At 40.6% G+C, this 17,826-nt stretch overlaps 2 protein-coding genes across 3 annotated transcripts; one reads left to right on the top strand and one right to left on the bottom strand.

Moving 5' to 3' along the window:
* Nucleotides 1–57: 57 nt before the first annotated feature.
* eif3g (eukaryotic translation initiation factor 3, subunit G) lies at nucleotides 58–4,042 on the top strand. Of its 2 annotated transcripts, none has more exons than XM_059348183.1 (10): nucleotides 58–164; nucleotides 254–300; nucleotides 1,610–1,698; nucleotides 2,182–2,241; nucleotides 2,341–2,445; nucleotides 2,544–2,739; nucleotides 2,862–2,972; nucleotides 3,091–3,227; nucleotides 3,747–3,853; nucleotides 3,931–4,042. In XM_059348183.1, exons 1-10 carry the CDS (start codon nucleotides 142–144, stop codon nucleotides 3,944–3,946), a joined length of 891 nt encoding a protein of 296 aa, XP_059204166.1. In that variant the 5' UTR covers nucleotides 58–141; the 3' UTR covers nucleotides 3,947–4,042. The 2 variants fall into 2 exon arrangements, with proteins under 2 accessions (XP_059204166.1, XP_059204164.1); XM_059348181.1 differs by having other exon boundaries at nucleotides 2,862–2,978.
* Nucleotides 4,043–5,296: 1,254 nt separating this feature from the next.
* dnmt1 (DNA (cytosine-5-)-methyltransferase 1) lies at nucleotides 5,297–16,934 on the bottom strand. The gene is made up of 32 exons (XM_059348469.1): nucleotides 16,755–16,934; nucleotides 16,283–16,319; nucleotides 15,268–15,375; nucleotides 14,938–15,178; nucleotides 14,741–14,813; nucleotides 14,528–14,612; nucleotides 14,391–14,431; nucleotides 14,257–14,311; nucleotides 14,084–14,167; nucleotides 13,796–13,905; nucleotides 13,554–13,672; nucleotides 13,356–13,448; nucleotides 13,121–13,272; nucleotides 12,573–12,760; nucleotides 11,049–11,232; nucleotides 10,830–10,927; nucleotides 10,396–10,659; nucleotides 10,120–10,321; nucleotides 9,906–10,039; nucleotides 9,341–9,520; nucleotides 9,030–9,254; nucleotides 8,740–8,932; nucleotides 8,410–8,500; nucleotides 8,180–8,320; nucleotides 7,801–8,083; nucleotides 7,557–7,698; nucleotides 7,122–7,466; nucleotides 6,716–6,911; nucleotides 6,471–6,634; nucleotides 6,059–6,175; nucleotides 5,679–5,772; nucleotides 5,297–5,586 (listed from the first exon to the last, which is right to left on the bottom strand). Exons 1-32 carry the CDS (start codon nucleotides 16,799–16,801, stop codon nucleotides 5,549–5,551), a joined length of 4,524 nt encoding a protein of 1,507 aa, XP_059204452.1. The 5' UTR covers nucleotides 16,802–16,934; the 3' UTR covers nucleotides 5,297–5,548.
* Between the last annotated feature and the right edge of the window lie 892 nt (nucleotides 16,935–17,826).

Here is a 17,826-nt window from a genome sequence, read left to right as displayed (position 1 = left end):
GATATAGAACTCTTATTGTGAAGCTAATCAAACTCGGCGCTTTATGTCGAAGTTCCAGTTCCGGAAGTGTGTGTGTTGGCGGCTTGGCTCGACTCGCGTTGCTCCGCCCTTTACGGTCCTGAAGCTAAGCTAGCTGAGAGGATGCCGTCGATTGAATACGACGAGTAAGTGTTAATATAAATATCTAATAATTTCCGCGTGTATTAGAGGTATTTTGTATATCTCATAATGCTTATCAATCTCTCATCCACAGCTCCAAGCCCAGCTGGGCAGACCAAGTCGAGGAAGAAGTAGATGAAGGTAAAGAGCTAACGGTAGTTAGCGCAGTGAGCTAATGCTAGCATGTATTTTGTAGCCTGGTGTCTGGAGAGAGAGGCCGGCTAGGCGGCTTCCATTTCCACGTGGTTGTCGGGCGTAACGCACGACATTAAAGATGTAGTTACTTGTGATATTTTTGGATACCTAATGTTTAAACTACGCGATTAATACGTTTAAGGGACTGACAACAATTGGCGATTTATTGATGAAATATGTAATCGACATATGCTATGGCCTGTCGGCCGTGACGTAGACACTGTGATTCACTGGTAACGTTATGATTAGCTAAGCTAGCAAGCTAGCTGTGTTACTGGCTTTAGTTGGACTTTCAACGTAATATCGTCACTCTGTCAAAATAATCGCCTAACGAAGTTTTGCAGGAAACACAAAAAACATCACCGAAAGTGTAACATGACATTTATTGATCATTTCACTCAAAAAGGATGTAACAAAGGATGGCTGTTGGCATAGTAATAACACTAAGTGTAAAGTATGTAATTTAAGAGAAATAAGTGGATTAGGCAAGTTTTTAAACATGCCTTTGTTACTTAAGCAAGATATGGTAACACTTTATTTTGAAGGTGTCTACATAAGAGTCACACAAGCCTGTCAGAAACATGACATGACAAGTATCATGAGCATTAATGTTACTTCAAAGTGTCATTATTGTTCATGACACATCCCATGTCATGTTTATGACACGCTCATGTCACTCTTATGTAGTGTTACCAATATTAGTGTCAACAATAAAACACTGATAAACTAAACTGATAACTAAAAAATCTCCCTCTAGCTCTTCTTTGCTGGGTTCTTATCTGATACCTATGAATGTGGCAAATTGTCAAAGAAGTGATGATCTTAAAGGGCTAAAATCACATGATCTGATCAACTGAGGATGTAGGTGATTTTACCATAGGTGGCCGGCGTCATGAGGAGATGATTTAGGCAAGAAAAAAACAATTTTGACAAAAAATGACAGGCGAGTATTTTAACAGTGTGACAATATGTGGTTTTACTTTGCAATTAATTATTGTGTCACTTATTTAAGTGCGTCAGTTTTGACAAATGCACATTGTTCATTTGGGAATAAACTGAAATTTCATAACTGGAGATTTAATCAAGAGATGAGATATTATTAGGGTCCTCTATTGACAGTGCTGACAGCATAGGATAGTTAGGCACTTTGTTCATTTTATGACTGGCCAAAAGCTTCTAACAATAGGACAACTGTTTTTTTTACCTGCTGTCATTTTTACACTAAGTCTAAAGTAACTGAATATTCTTTTTTAAGGCACACTACCACCTCCCAAGGAAACCATCAAAGGAAATATAAAAACTATCACAGAATACAAAATAGATGATGATGGAAAGAAGTTCAAGGTAAGCTGAGTTTTACTGAAGTGCAGATTGATGACAAATGAAATGGTTTAAAAAAGTGTGTTATGGAAACATAATGGCATCACGTTTTGTTGCCATTGTTCACAATGCTGTTTTTATATGGCTGCATGTTATGGGTGCAGCTCTTAGCAGGTTTAGGATTTTTTGCATTTTGATGTGCTCTTACCTGTGATAAAAGACCAATATTGTGGAACAGATACCTTTTTTTGCCGTTTAAATGTCAGTACTGTAGTAGTAAATCTCTCCTTTTTCAGTATTTGCTTCTAATATCTGAAACTATAACTCTGTCATTGGGCTTCCAAAATCCCAAAACAAGTCATTAATTGGTTTGTACATCAGCTTTTTTCTGCCACTCTTTATTATTATTTCACTGATAACCTTCACCACAATTTTGACAGGAAGTATAGCATTTTGTTTTGGTCAAATAAAACTAAATTGCATTTTTGCTGCCATTTGTCCTCCTAGATTGTGCGGACCTTCAAGATCGAGACAAGAAAAGCCTCAAAAGCTGTTGCCAGAAGAAAGGTTTGCTTTTCATTTGAATTTACCTGCATTCACTTTGAATTGAACATAACATTCAGTTAAGATAGGTGTCATGTGTCATTTATTGTTCTCTCATTGTAGAACTGGAAGAAATTTGGCAACTCTGAGTTTGATGCACCAGGTCCTAATGTTGCCACCACCACAGTCAGTGACGATGTCTTCATGACTTTCATCTCCAGCAAAGAGGTGGGGATCCATTGCAACCTAAAAGATAATGTTCTGCTGCTCACTGATGTGTAACCGTCGAAATAATGGATGCAAAAAATGTATTTTGCCTTTTGCAGGACTTGAATGCCCAAGACCAGGATGAGGATCCCATGAACAAACTGAAAGGACAGAAGATCGTCTCTTGTCGTATTTGCAAAGGCGACCATTGGACCACCCGCTGTCCATACAAGGACACTCTGGGCCCCATGCAGAAGGAGCTGGCTGAACAGCTTGGGCTTTCCACTGGCGACAAGGACAAGCCTGCTGGCTCTGGTACCATCAGCACACTTTCTACATCTTCACATTTTGAGTTGGTTTTCATGTCTGTTAAACATTGTAGGTGGCCTTATCTAATGTGGTGATTCATGTGGCCTGCTTCTCTTATCTTTCACCAGTGGAGCCAGAGCCTGCACAGCCTGCACAGAGCAAGACCGGCAAGTACGTGCCACCGAGCCTGAGAGATGGAGGCACGCGAAGAGGGGAGTCCATGCAGCCTAACAGGAGAGGTGGGTGTAAGTTGGTATACCTGCTTATTCCATTCATTCATCCATTCCATACTGCAAGTAATTGCACAGCAAAAAAGAGCATTGCTCAGTATAAACAGTATATTTTTGCACCCAACAGCTGATGACAATGCCACTATTCGTGTGACCAATCTGTCTGAGGACACCCGTGAGACAGACTTGCAGGAGCTCTTCAGACCATTTGGCTCCATCTCGAGGATCTATCTGGCCAAGGACAAGAATACTGGACAGTCAAAGGTTAGTTCTCATTTTAATGGTACAAAGACGTTATATTTCAGGCATTAAAAAATATTGAATGAATTATCAAAACAGTTGTTTTAGTTTATTGATTAAAGACAAGTGCAACCAGGCTTAGACAGCATGTTTCCTAGTGTTTTCCCCCCTCAATTTTATTTGTATCTATTAACCCTTGTGCATCCCTTTTTTAAGCAGTTGCTATGTTGTCCTTAGAGGACAAAAACAGCATCAAAATCTGCATGAAAAAACTGATTATTTTTCACTTTCACCGAGTTAAATCTTTTAACCAACTTCAGTCCTTTTACCTACTATTAAAAGCCTAAGATACATGCTTTTGTGCAGTATTGGCTGTGGGATCAATAGTTGTGGGTTAGACTTATTATAGGAGGAGAGTTTGAACTTCTAAATTAAGATGGAAAAAAAAACCCTTGCATGCTTGCCAAAAATAATGCCTTATGTATTAACACAGCCAAAATGTCAGTTATCTTATTCTTCAGCTACTTACTTTATTTTCTTCAGGGATTTGCTTTCATCAGTTTCCATCGTCGGGAGGATGCAGCCAGAGCCATTGCAGGAGTGTCAGGATTTGGATATGATCATCTTATTCTCAATGTTGAATGGGCCAAGTAAGTTATTTTGTCAGTTCTGTTCATTGAGTGTTAACTTGTTTGCTTGCTGCTAACCTTATTTATTTTCCCTACAGACCATCAAACAACTGAGGAATCCATCAAAAATAAATTCCAGGATGACACCAGATTTTATGGTTGTAGTAAAATATGGCTGTTACCGTAATAAAGAGAATCACATTGTCACAATTCCCTTGTTTTCCTTCATGTTTGTGTATTTTTATACTTTCAGGCAGTTTTTTTGGGACTGAACCTTTACTTCCTGAAATTGTATTGACACTATACATTTACCATTCATTTGAACTATCAACCATCAAGTTAGAACCAAGATACACAGTGGTGTAGTGGTTAGCACTCTCTCCTCACAGCAAGAGTTGCCAGTTTGCCTCCTGCCTGCAGCTCTTCTGTGTGGAGTTTGCATGTTCTCCCCATGTCAGTGTGGGTACTCTGGCTTCCTCCCACAGCCCAAAAACATGCACTTAGGTTTAATTGGTGACTCTAAAATTGCCCGTAGTAGTGAATGAGAGCGTGATTGTTTGTATCCGTCAGCCCTGTCGACCTGTCCAGGGTGTACCCCGCCTCTCGCTCAATGTCAGCTGTGATCAGTGACCCGAGTGCAGATAAGGATAATGAATGAAGTTAGAACACAAACCCACAGATTGCCTAAGATATCATGAAAAAATTGATGGGTTTTTTGGACAGTAAAATTACTATGATCACAATCTACATGTTTTGCAGCACTCCTAAACATTTACTTATAACATGCAGGCTTGTTTTATTGCACACAAGTGTAAATAAACCAGTTAAAAAGGTGTTAAGGCTATGGTCTGTTTTGAACCATGTCATACATTTTGCAAGCCACTAGAAGTCTTAACCTCAGTCTTTTCATTTAGCTCGAGTCATGGCTTTATTTGGCCATCAGTAGATAGTTATCCTGTTAAGCTCCAAAAAGGGAACTGAGAAGAGATCAGAAGTATACTGCCTCATAGCAAAATGCAGGAAGAATACTTTGAATAGTGATTATGAAAGCAGCCAGATGAGTCAGTCATGCTTCCTTAACTGCATTTAAGGGCCATGTTATCTGATAAAATCTGTTCATGTACCAAACCTCAAACAACTTTGGGTGAGTGGTTATGAATAAACTAATCAGAATGTTCTAGCAGTACCAGCATCTTTCTATATGGTAACTCAAACTGGAATAAAAACTGATACATCCGTTTGAAAAATGCTTTGGAGTACTGGTGATCAGATCCACTCATTGACAAGCCGCTGTACTCCGGTTGCAATAAAGACATTTCTCACAACTGGATTTAAGCAATCCTGATGAGATTCTAGGAGTAAACATGGCAGAAATTAATTCTTTTAACTTAACTTGTAATACTACCCGCTTATTGACATCACTTCAACTACTTAGTGTGGTTAATACATACAATGAGAAAATAATCACTTTCTTAAGAGCTTTATTTGAAATATTACACATATAAAAACTACATACAATTCATCCCACGTGTGGTGTACATTTCAACAACATGATTAAAAGCACAGTTAGAATAAAACATGGAATGACACTGCACAGAATTCCATGGTGGCCACTAGTGACACACTCGAAAGCCTGCTTATTTAAAAGAAATAATTGCCCGACACGTCAGCGCCAGGATTTGTGGAACCGATTGTTGCTGAGAAGAGAACCAGGGACTAATCAGAGGCCTCCATCTTCTCTTGTTTGCAAGTCTCTGTGGAGGTGAACAAAAATGTATGAGGATTTCTGTATATTCAGGTGTTCAGTGTCAATCAGATAAAGTACAACTCAAGTCAGATTAGTCACCTGATGTTTGTTCTTCCTTTATTCTTGCCAACACACACTTCTTAAGCTCCATGCCAATGGCCCTGGAGAGTGGAGGGGGCACTGCATTTCCAACCTGCAAAAATAATTTACAATTATGTAGTAGGTCCAAATTATATCTAACATTTGTAAACAAATTTCAAAGGAAGAGAGCCATGTTCCAGCTTGTATTTGCAGTATTAATACAAAATATTTAATACAGCATTATCAGTTTTTTTGGGCCACTTGACAAATTGTGTTTCTAACTTCTTGATAAATACTAGTCCTATATTCAGTGATTCTGCCTTTTGTCTACACCAATTCAAAATAAAAAGTGAGTTCATCTGTCCCACTGACCCCTTTCAAATTAAGTTAAGAATTACCTGTCTGTGTTTGTCCAGGATGTTTCCAAAGAAGCGGTAGGTGTCTGGGAATCCCTGAGAGCGTGCACACTCCCTCACACTGACCACTCGGTGCTGCTCAGGGTGCAGAACACGGCCCTGAAATCAAAATGCTCAGATTAAGATTCAAAAGGTAAGAAATCCATTACAGGCCTTGAAAGGAAACAACTTGACTGCTTATATTTTCTTACCAAACCAAGTCAATTGATTTGGTTCAACATTATTCATTTCAAGCACCACCTGACATTTGGGTTAGTTCAAAACTTTCAACCTAGAGATATTCATAACCAATGGAGACTTTCACCGTTTGGCACAAAGAACAGGCTTTCAAGCACATTTGTGCAAGTTTTGAAATATTTTGGTGAAACCTGCTTTACTTAAACCGTTAATGTACCTGCTTGCCCATGGGTTCAGGGTTGGTGACGGTTGTGCTGAAGAAGCCGTCCCACTCCAATCTGCCATAGAGTCCTGCCCAGTGATTGTGGCGGTTCCCAGTGTGGGGCAGACACCAGGGGATCAGGGTGTTAAACTGCCTGTCTGCAGTGTCGCATGGCTTCCCTAAAACACAAATACCATCAGAGATGCCTCGACGGAATGAAAGCTTTGGCATTATTAAAGTGTAAAACTAAACCTACATACCTCCTGCACAAGTGCAAACACCTCTGAGTGCACCAGTGCTGCTGCGGCCATTCTTTTTATCGGCGTGTGAGTAACGCAGTTTCTTGGTCATGGTGCTATCTTTCAGCCGAACCTCGAGGTTGGGCAGATCCCTCCAGTCAGAGCCTGGAGCCAACGGGATGTGACGCATCCGACCTTCAACCAGAGCGCTCATGTCCTGAGGATACAAAGAACCTATGTTATAACTTTTACCATCAATTAAAGAGGAACTGAATACATTACACTCCTACATTTAAGGAGCAGTGTGTAGGATTTAGTGACATCTAGTGGTGAGCACGTTTTCTTGTCCATTCTGGGCTACAGTCAGTAGCAAACCAAAAAACAATTCAGTTTTTATTCATGTTATTATAATAGTGAGACAGCTTACCTTGCAAATATGATCTCTGAGGATTGGCTGATACTGTGTGCCTCTGATCTGCCTCTGGAACCAAGACTGAGGCTCCCCATTGTAGGAAATCTCCAATGCAGCTGCACCGTTACGAATCTCTGGCAGGTCAGACATTGTGTCTCTGACAGTGATGGTTCTATAGATTCCTCCATTACCTCTGGTGACATTGCTGACGTATTTCTTGTCGTCCACCACCACATTGAGAGAGCAAGCTCTGGGAGCAAACACATGCAGAGGCTCTGGATAACGAGGCAGCTTCTCTCCAGGAGCAGCAGCCAGGATGATTGCCCTGCGGCGGGTCTGGGCAACACCGTACTGCCCAGCCTGATGAGAGCAGCATTGAGCAGGTTAGTCATACATGCAAACATTGTTATGATAACTCAAGTAAACACATTTGAAGAGCGTCAAACCCACCTGAAGGACACCAAAAGTACACTGGTAGCCCATGCGCACAAGACAGCGTAGAGTCAGCTTCAGAACCATGGAGCTTTTGAATGAGACAAAGTTCCTCACATTCTCAAGCAGGAAGAACTTGGGTCTGTAGTAATCGCAGTAACTGCAAGAGAGGAAAACTCATTTTAAGTTTACATGCAGGCTGCAGGAACTACCATGTGAGCATAAATCTCCACGGCTCAAGAGGACTCTTACAGACACTGACCTAAGATAAGAAACCACGAGTGAGTTCTTGAATTTAGAATAAGTGCGAGAGTTGAAGCGGTTCATCCCGCTGAAGCCTTGGCAGGGGGGTCCTCCACACAGCATCTCCACGTCACCCTTCTGAGGCAGCTTCTGTCCCAGAGAATTTGTCTTCTCTCCAGACATGACCAGCTTCAGCAAAATGTTGCAGTCCTCAGTGAACACGGTGGTGCCGGGGTTGTTGAGCCTGAAGGCCTGTGCTGCTGGCTCCCACATCTCTATGGCCCACAGAGTCTCAGTCATACCTAAAAGGAAGGCAGCGGTCATTTTTTTCAGCATTGAAAAATAAAAAAATCCAGGTTCAGAGACTTAGATCCATAAATGTCAGAGCCAGTATTTACCAGCCTGGTGGAAGCCTTCAGAAAGTCCACCGCAGCCAGAGAACACATCCAGAGTGCGATATTTGGGGACTTTAAGTGTCTGTGGTTCATTCTGACAGTCCGGTGGTTCCTGTGCAGCTGCAGCCTTCCCTTTGCCTTTACCTTGTAGAGAATAGGATCATTGGATTAGGATTTCACAGAGCCTTAAACCAAGTTAAGATAATAAAAAGATTTTTATTTGGCATTTTCACCTTTCCCTTTGCCCTTTCCTTTGCCTTTATGAACAGCAGAGCGAGCATGATTTGGAGGGTCTTCAAAGCTTTTTGATTTTGCACTGTAGGCCTGTGAGAGGAATATGCATCAGAACAAACATGCAAACTGCACTGAAGATATTTTCAGGTATTGTATTATGCTTCCTTAAGTCTTACCAATTTAGCTCTACATTTGATCTTTGAAATGACTGCAAAGTACTGTGTAAATGTTCAATGTCTCATACAAATTGTCTTAACATGAAAACAAGTATCAGAATTTGGTAATTAAGATATACTTATCTGCCCTTTAAATAAAGTTAACAACTGTACCTCCAGGAAATAGAAGCGGTCAGGTCCACCACTGGAGTAGTCCTGGACTGATTCATTCAGGTCTTCTGCATATTCTACTTGACAGCGGCCGAGCACCTCAGTCATGCTGACGGTCACTTCTTCATCGCTCCAGTAAAGCTGATTGATGTCTGTGTGGTAACTGGCTTTGACACCTTTGTGGGTGTTCTCTGGTCTGGGAGATCAAACAAGAAGCCAGTTAATTCTGAACACTCATTTGTCACAAACTAAATCCTGAATGACAGTCCAATTAAATGTAACAGTTTTTTCACCTGTAGAACTTATAGAGACGCAGTTTGACCTCTGTAGTATCGGCTTTCCCATTGCTACGTCTGTGACAGAAGATTTCCTTGATGCGGCCAATGCGGAAGGGCTCTGGAGCATCCAGGTTTGACCCCTTGATGTAGTCTGAGGACTTCCTGTAATATTCTGGATAGAGGTCCTCATCCACATCCTCTTTCCTATGGGAACGCTTCACTGGACTAGCTGGCTTCACACTGAGTCAGGAACAGAGGCAATGAGTCTTTTATACATGTTCTTTATTAGAAAAGTTAGAGTAAATTAAACATTTTAATTCACTCACCTGAAATTAAAAGCATCAGGATGCAAATAGACACTGTCTCCCACTTTGAACTGCTCTCCCCGAAAGCAAGCCAAAGCAAACAGAGCCTTGGAGTCATGGTCTCGCTCCTCTACGGGTTCAAATGCATGAGGTGTTTGCTGTTCCTCTTTCTCTTTAGTCCTCACACAGCTGCAACAGAACCTGAAAGTAAATTGTAAATGGTAAATGGACTGCACTTATATAGCACTTTACACTACAGACTACGCTCATTCACACACACATTCGTACTGGTGGCCGAGGCTACCAGGGCACACTGGTGCCATCATTGGGAGTTTATTCATACACCGATGAAAGCAGCATCGGGAGCCATTTGGGGTTCAGTATCTTGCCCAAGGATACTTCGACATGTAGGCTGCAGTGGTCAGGGATCGAACCAGCGACCTTCGGATCAGTGGGGAACACTACCAACTGAGCCACAGCCACCCCAAAAATGGGGCTTAAAAAATGTTTTTAAAAAAAAAAAACCCCCAAGACTCATAGAAAAGATAAAATTTGCAGTACAAATCCGTGTATGGATGGCACTTACTTATACTTGCAGTCTTCTGATGGAGTGGTCTTGGGAGGAGTCTCAAAGCGAGCATACTCTGTGTCGTACCAGAACTGATAGAAGAAGCTTTTCCCATCATCCTCAATCATCTTGATTTCCATATCCATGCCACCCTAGAATACAAACCTAAACATGAGAACAAGAAAAAAATGTAGAACAAAATACAAATGAACCTGCTGTCAAGTTAACTTACCTCCATAAACCAGTTGTCAGATGGGGCCTTATACATGACGTTAACTTTGCCTTGCACATAATTGAGTTGCATGTCTTCGCACTCATCCACGAGGACAAGCTCCAGTGGATCAGAAGACTCTCCCAGCACTGTGTAAGTCCCACGAAGGAACCAGTGGGCATGGAACATTTTGCCATTGTTGTCCTCCCACAGCGCTGTGATCCTGATAATGAACACATCATTAGATTTATACAAAGCACAGTGACAAAATGTTATCAGAGCCAGAAAATGTCATACCTTGCCAGATACAGAGGCAAAGATGGATCCTCTGATGAAACTGAGACGCAGTCGCCCACCTCCAGTTCTTCATCATTCACACAGACCTTCCTGTAGTACTGCTTCTTCCCCTCAGTCTGGATCGGCTCTCCAATCCATGTCAGTTTGCACTGGGACTGCTTCTTCCTCTTAGCTTGAGAAACCTTTTTGGCTTTCTCCACTGGAGCATCATCCTCTTCAACGATCTCATCATCTTCAGCCTCCTTTACTGCGAGGTTTGGGCATCTAAACATCCAGATGCACGTTTGCAAAAGAGAGATTAAGCACCGCTGTAGACATTCATGTATCATATACATTTCAAAGTGCGTTTGTAGATAAACAATTAAAATCCCCCATTTAGAAGGCAGCAGATTAAAAGACATCTATAGACTTAACTGCTCAGAAGACGTGCCTACCTTCTCTGCTTACAAGCCTGCTTGCTTTTGCCACTTCCCCCAAATTTGATCATGTCCTTGCAAGCTGTACACTTGCCACAATCAGGAGATTGGCAAACCTGAAGACAAACAAAAACATAGATTAATTGTTAAGTTTTCCAAAGGACACAAATAAAGTGTGTATTAAAACACTAAATCACCAGTGTGTAATAATGGGGCTTCACTTTTAGTAGCACTCACCTCACAGACACCACAGCGCTGTCTTTTGAGACCACTGCTCTCTTTATCATTCTGCTCAATCTGATCAGAGAAGAAGGCATCAAAGATCTGGCACACCAGCGTGGTGGTGGTCGCTTTAGTCGGTCCCTTACTGTCCTTCTCGATCTTTGTTGGGTGACGAATGGCCTGTCTTCTGGCAGCTCTCCTGTCAATAGAAAAGAAAAGTTTGTGTTCAGAGGAAGAGGTCTACTTGGCTTGGCACACACACCTGATGATATGTGGAGCGATGGCATTATGAAGCCCCTGGCTGTCAACACACCACAGCATCAGGCCATGCAACATAAGAAACAAGCAAACAAAATCAAACAGACACAGTAAAGATGTATAAGGCAGAGTTCCCGTTAGATGCGACTGGGCAATAAAGTTGTAAAACACCTAACCTGCACAGAAAACACTTAGTTATAACTAATGGTTTAAACTGTGTGCATTGAGATCATGTGGTAATTTTCATGTTTCTTCCCCCACAAGTTAAAAATATTTGGTTCAAGAAATATCTTAAAATGATTTTCCCAGTCAATTTCACAAAGATAATCTCTAACCTCCATCTTCGAGTAGTGTCATTTGACTCACTTACCACTATTTGCGAACCCTGGCCTACAAAAAGCAATCTTGAAAAAACTGTCAGTCCAAGGCCAATTGTAGCACAGATTACGAAATCCCCTAAGGAGACACTTTAATATTGATCATGCAGAAGCTCTTTTCTTCAGGGGAAGCTTTAAACTGAAAAAACGACTTCTCTTGTCCAAGAGTTACCTTTCGGGGGTGATTTCAGTCAGCTCGACATAATGTTTTGGTTTTTTTCAAACCATGTATACATGTCACAAGTACCAGAAGAGAGTTTGCATGACTGAGAAGCAATTTTGCATATTTGAACAAAACAATTTATAAACTGTGAAATTAAGTTTGTATTTGTAGGTTTAAAAAATAAAAAAATAACTACTGTAACAAGACAGAAGCTTACCCAGACACTTTCATAATTAATTTGTAGAACAATCAGTTTTGAGTCAAAATAACTTATACTCACTGGTCCAAAGAAAAGTGTTCTGTAGTAAAGTGAAGTCAACAAATACAATTCTAGCGTGAACTCTGGTATAATACTTTTTTTTGTCCGTATAGCCTCTAAATGCTTCACACTAACACACCACCATACAAGCTGAGGATGCATTCAGAAGGCCGACCTACCAGTACAGCAGCATGCTGCGTTAGGAAATGTCAAAGGGGTTAGACATTAGGAAGAACAAGGAGCTATGAGCAGAGACACAGGAATATAAGCAAAAAAATAAACTTCAAAATCCTGAAGAATTTGTGTTGAAAATAAGCTCCTGCAAGAAACACTGGGTGATGCTGAGAATGGGGAGTTGTATTCAAGGTAAGTATGTGGCATGTAAAGTGCTCGTTTGTTTTCACTTTGACCTAAAGCAGCTATGGAAAGCTTACGTGTATGAATAAGTCCAAAAAACATTAAGGACATTCTTTCAGCCGTACCTCTTCCCGAGAGTGACTCCTGCCAGCTTGATCAGGTCTCTCATGCACGGAGTAACAATGATGGGCTGCTCATCAGAGTCGCCGGCCTCATCGTAGCTCTCCACCTGCTCCACCACAAACTGGGCATGGCGTAGCAGTGTGTCCTCAGTGAAGCAGTTGAAGTTTAATCCAGCAGGAGGCACAGTTGTCTGAGGGCAGGAGAAAGGGAAGCTGGTTGGTGTCATGGCATTGTGGTACAGTGCTTAAACACAAGAGCTGCAGTGCTCAACTAAAGTGCCTTTAGAGTAAAATAAATGGAGGACCAAGGGAAAAAACTAAAATAAAACCACTCAATGAGCTTAACTCGTCAGCAGTAGACAAAAAGTATGCAACATTTTGAATGATGCACAGCCGAAGAAGGAAATAGACGGATGGATGTATACTTAATTGAGATTGCCGCCTCGTTCTCGTTGCAGTGACGAGAGTTTAAAGTCATCCACTTGCAAGAGACCTGCATCCAGGGACGATGTAAAACTTGAAAACTTGTGATTAACTACACAAATTCTCACCTCAATCTTGTTAAGAAGGTCCTCATAAGTAACATCAGGATTCTTCTGGAGGAATTCCACCACAATCTTGCTCATATAAATCTTCTCCTGCATCACTGCAAAGATAGGTGCGTACTCCTCGCTGGGTTGCATCAGGATGTAATCAGCAAAAGCTGGATAATAAAGAAAAAGATACATTAGGGTGTCATACAGAATAAAGTGGGTAAAAACTAACATTAACAGTAAACTTTGCTACCTGTAGTGAAACCAATTAAAGCCTTTTCGCCACCATCAAAACCAGTGATCCACCAAGCATTGATGGGCCCAAGCTTCTTGGCGGGAACACCACCTGAACAAGGAATAAAAACAATTGGTTGTAACATTTGAAAAAAAAAAAAAAAAACCCCACAAGAAGTGGATTAAGTTTACATTCTTGAAATGTGGAATGTCATACCATCCATGCAAGGGTTGTCATCATAGATGGGTTTGACAACACAGCTGAAGTACAGCTCCACGTTCTTCTCAATCAGTCCAGAGTCAAATGGACAAAGGTGGCCACGCTTGTCATAGACGCTGTAGAACATAAGAGGTAATTCTGACTCAAGTGCTTAAACACTTCAATAGAAGTAGGACCATGTGTGTTTTTACATATCAACTGTAGCCTAAAACACTAAAGACTGCTGGAGAATCACTCACCTGAAGTGTGTAATCTTGTGTTGTGGCAGATCCTCATAGCTCTCAAATCCATCTTCATTTGAGTCGAACAGGGAGAGACGCTCATCTGTTAACATTTCCGGTTCATCGAGCTGAAGAGCAGAATCACTTCCGTTTAACATTCTTCTACTCAATTAGGTAATGACATTTAAAAAAACAAAACATTACTTTCATGACAGACTAAACCAAAAAAATGAAGTCCACTGAAAGTATATTGAGGTTTTGCAAAGGACAGACAACAAACCCACTTCTTTATTGATAAATTCTCACCGCATTATCAGGATCCCCTTGAAAGAACTTGAGATCAGAGTCATCCAGGTATTGTCTGCAGTCTGTACATTTGGGGGGTGGTGTCTAACAAAAACAGATTGCACAGGTTGCGTCAGCATCGATGCTTATAAAATTATTTACAGCTGTTAACACTGAGCTAAACAATTAATTACCTTTGCAGCAGAAACTGGCTTAGTAGTCTCACTCTTTGATTTTTCTGCAGCATCACTGCATAAAAGAAAAGTATAAGCATGTTCACTTCTGGTTGCTTCATGACCTTCATTAATATTGGGAGCAAAAGACTTACTTTTCATCTGATTCCACTTTAAGACGCTTCTCCTCCCGAGTCTACAACAGATTTGAGTAAGGGCAGTGTTATTTACCAGATATTTTGTACGGTGACTCTTAACGTTTAAGCATCATTGGTACATAAAAATGCTTCACCTGCTCAACATCTTCTTCCTCTTTCTTCTCTTCCTTTTGTCCATTAGTAGTTTCTACATTCAAGTCTTCAGATTTGCGCTTTTGACTGAAGGGAAGACTTACTTTTAAAAACACATTTGAAGTACTTTTACATGGAAAACTTTTTTTAAAAATTGGTGACAAAATGTAAACAAAGTATGAGGCACAATAAAATTTTAAAAATCATATACGCACACTTTAGAGAACATTGACATGATGGTGGGCTGTTTTCCAGCATTTCTTGTAACCCTGGAACTGGCTGGAGACTCTTCAAAAAAGGAAAACATTTATAGGTTTTTCCTGCATTGCTTTAAATCATTCAATTATGTTGGTCACTCTCATTTTGATATGCAGCTGTTGCATGACAAATTTTACCAAGAATTCTGACTTACTTTTAGTGTCAGAATTTGCCTTGCTCTTGCGTCCACCCTTCCCTTTGGAGGCAGTGGGAGACTTTACAGCTTCCTCTTCCTCCTGTATGTCCATGGACACATCTTCACCATTCTCCTCTTTGTGGGCACCATTTGTGAAGCCATTCGTATTTCCATTCTGCTCTGCGCCATCAACGTGTGAGCCATTTTCAAGATGAAGCTCTTTTCCCAGCAAGGCCTTTACTTTAGAGATGTAGACCTCCTGAGGAGAGCACATGGCATACATAACACGTCACAAGCAGTGAATTTCCAGGATTCGTAATGATTCAGATATCTTTAAAAGTCACCAACCATTGTGATCTCTGAACTTTTCATCTTTTCTTCGAGGCTCGTCAGCTGGTCCTGAGCGTCGACATGCAGGAAGTCCTGCACCAACTTGAGCTTCTCCTTCACATGATCCTAGAATAGCATTTTAGTCAAAAGGTCAACTTTAAAACATAATTCATAATGCAAAAATTTTGAGTTTTGTCCAAAAATGCATTACGTAACAGAATCAGAGTGGCTATACTTACAGCTGGAAAATGATTTTAAAAAGTTACCATTTACTAGTTTACCTTCTAAATCTTTGACAATGCATATTTTGATTTAAATTTCTGGCACATTAAAATGTTAAATCACAGCTTTATTGGGAGCCATCTGTTAACGGGGAAAAAAACCTATACATTTAAATCTAAATATTCTTTATAAAATACAGGAGATTCATGGAGCAGCCCCAGGACTTGTTTCTTAATGGAATCATCTGTACAGTCCCTCTATGCCGTTAAATCATACATTATAATTGAACTAGACAACACTGCAGATTCTAAGTGGTGAAATTATGGATGGTGCTTCTGTGACACAATATGACAACAATCATGTTCTATGGGCTTTGGAGCCCCAAACTGAACAGTTAGTAACAAGAACAATTAGTGTCTAGCTAGAGTGACACTTAAGGGAACCGTTACCTATTTTTTGTAATTAGTGTGGGTAGTATGTGCAGATGACAGAGATGTGTTACCAATATTAGTGTCAACAATAAAACATTGATAAACTAAACAATCTCCCTCTAGCTCTTCTTTGATGGGTTCTTATTTGCCATATTCATAGGAATGTGGTAAATTGTCAAAGAAGTGATGATCTTAAAGGGGTAAAATCTCATGACCTGATCAACTGAGGATGTAGGCGATTTTACCATAGGTGGTCGGTGTTATGAGGAGATGATTTAGGCAAAAAATGATTTAGGCGATTATTTTAACAGTGTGACGATATGTGACACAACATAGTTTGGAAATCTCAAAGTTTCCCTTATAGTTGACTCAGAACTTACCTCGTCTGAAATTCCGTCCTCATTCAGCACCTGCAGCCTGTGAACAACGACCATATCAAAACAAGGCAACGTTGAGTTCATCCTGGGGCACATTTAATTACGAGATTGCAGCAACAAAAAAAACAATGTGTGACAGCGAGCTAGCAGAAGCATAGGTAGCAAAACTTCCTGAGTGGCGCCAAATCCCGCACGGTGCTCCATCCATTGACAGGCTAGGATGCTAACGTTAACAGCAGGCTAACTGTACGCTGCATCAACCCTGGCTGTCAAGTGACAACAAGCTAACGCTAGCTGCAGCTGCTAGAAGAAGCAAAGGGTAAAATGGATAGCTCGCTCACGACAAACAGAGCGGCTAATCACACAGGTTTCATAGTTGTTGATGTTGTTGCTTTAGTACCAAGAAAACAACCTGCATGCTAACTGCTACAGCAATAGGACATTATTGGCGTTCAGGTTACAAACGTTAACGTACCTTTTCCTGACATCCTCTGGCAGAGACAGGGAAGTCCTGGATGGCATGGTGAAATAGCTAGCTAAACGTGTGAGATAAAAGAGATAAAATCGCTTTAAAATCCGTTAAAACAATGTTTAAACCGGCCGTTGACCACCTCAACTCGGCTCCACACTGACTGCCTGTCGCGTGCTGTTTCTCGCAATGGATGCTATAAGCAATTCGGGCGCGCGGGCCGTCTTTTCGCGCGGAAACCCGGGTGTTGTGGACTATACCACTTCAGTGATCCATGGGTGAAAATCTTTCGATTTGGGACTTTCATTTCCCTACTTAATACATCGTCCGATTGCGAAATATTTTTCGTTTGATAAAAAACTCATGAAACACACTCGTGATTATCATGTGGTTGTATTTATAAAAAAATATATTGTTTTCATGAAAGTACCAACTAACTCAACTTCCCCCTACTGTTTGCCATATGTTGTGGACAACTGACCAGGCGGAAGCAATCTGAATGTTGTTTACTAATGAGCTATATGAGCAATAAATGCCCGCATTTGAGAAAAGTACTTATCTTTTGAATGAACGCCTTCATTATGTGGCATTGTGTTTCCAGTAAATAGTAAAGTAGTTGTGTGAATGCAGGGTAAGAGCTGTAGAACATTCACGTCCCTGTTATATTGTAAATGTATGATTCCGGTCTAGGCTGGCACTCTATTTGATTCTCTAGCTGTCAAGTTTGAAGATGTATGCTATAATAATGTATGACACAAACGTAATTCTGTGCGACTTAAATACTTTCATTAGGTAGAGTGGTAGGCTGTAAAAAAATATACAGATTATACACATACTTTTCAGGTCGAGATTTAACATGAAAACCATGATCAATTTAAAGTGATTAGACATTTGTTGGAATTAAACATCATAACAGTATATTAAGAAAATAAGATTAATCCCGCATTGACAAAATTAAAATGCTCCTTACTTAAATACATCAATAATAATAATCCAATAATATATTTGGTATTGTTATAAGAATCAGAGTTAGTCCATTCTGCATAATGCGTACTTTTACTTTTGATACTTCATGTAC

This window comes from Centropristis striata, chromosome 13 (assembly GCF_030273125.1).
Source record: "Centropristis striata isolate RG_2023a ecotype Rhode Island chromosome 13, C.striata_1.0, whole genome shotgun sequence".
NCBI lineage: Eukaryota > Metazoa > Chordata > Actinopteri > Perciformes > Serranidae > Centropristis > Centropristis striata.
This window is presented reverse-complemented; position numbering and strand designations above follow the sequence as displayed.

Coding starts and splice junctions, on each gene's coding strand:
- dnmt1 (XM_059348469.1), bottom strand. CDS start 16,801: ATGCCATCCAGGACTTCCCTGTCTCTGCCAGAGGATGTCAGGAAAAG. Junction 14,613..14,740: donor ATGTCAATGTTCTCTAAAGT/GTGCGTATATGA, acceptor TCTTCCCTTCAG/TCAAAAGCGCAAATCTGAAG. Junction 13,449..13,553: donor TGACAACCCTTGCATGGATG/GTATGACATTCC, acceptor TTCCTTGTTCAG/GTGGTGTTCCCGCCAAGAAG.
- eif3g (XM_059348181.1), top strand. CDS start 142: ATGCCGTCGATTGAATACGACGA. Junction 2,242..2,340: donor AAGCTGTTGCCAGAAGAAAG/GTTTGCTTTTCA, acceptor CTCTCATTGTAG/AACTGGAAGAAATTTGGCAA. Junction 2,446..2,543: donor CTTTCATCTCCAGCAAAGAG/GTGGGGATCCAT, acceptor TGCCTTTTGCAG/GACTTGAATGCCCAAGACCA.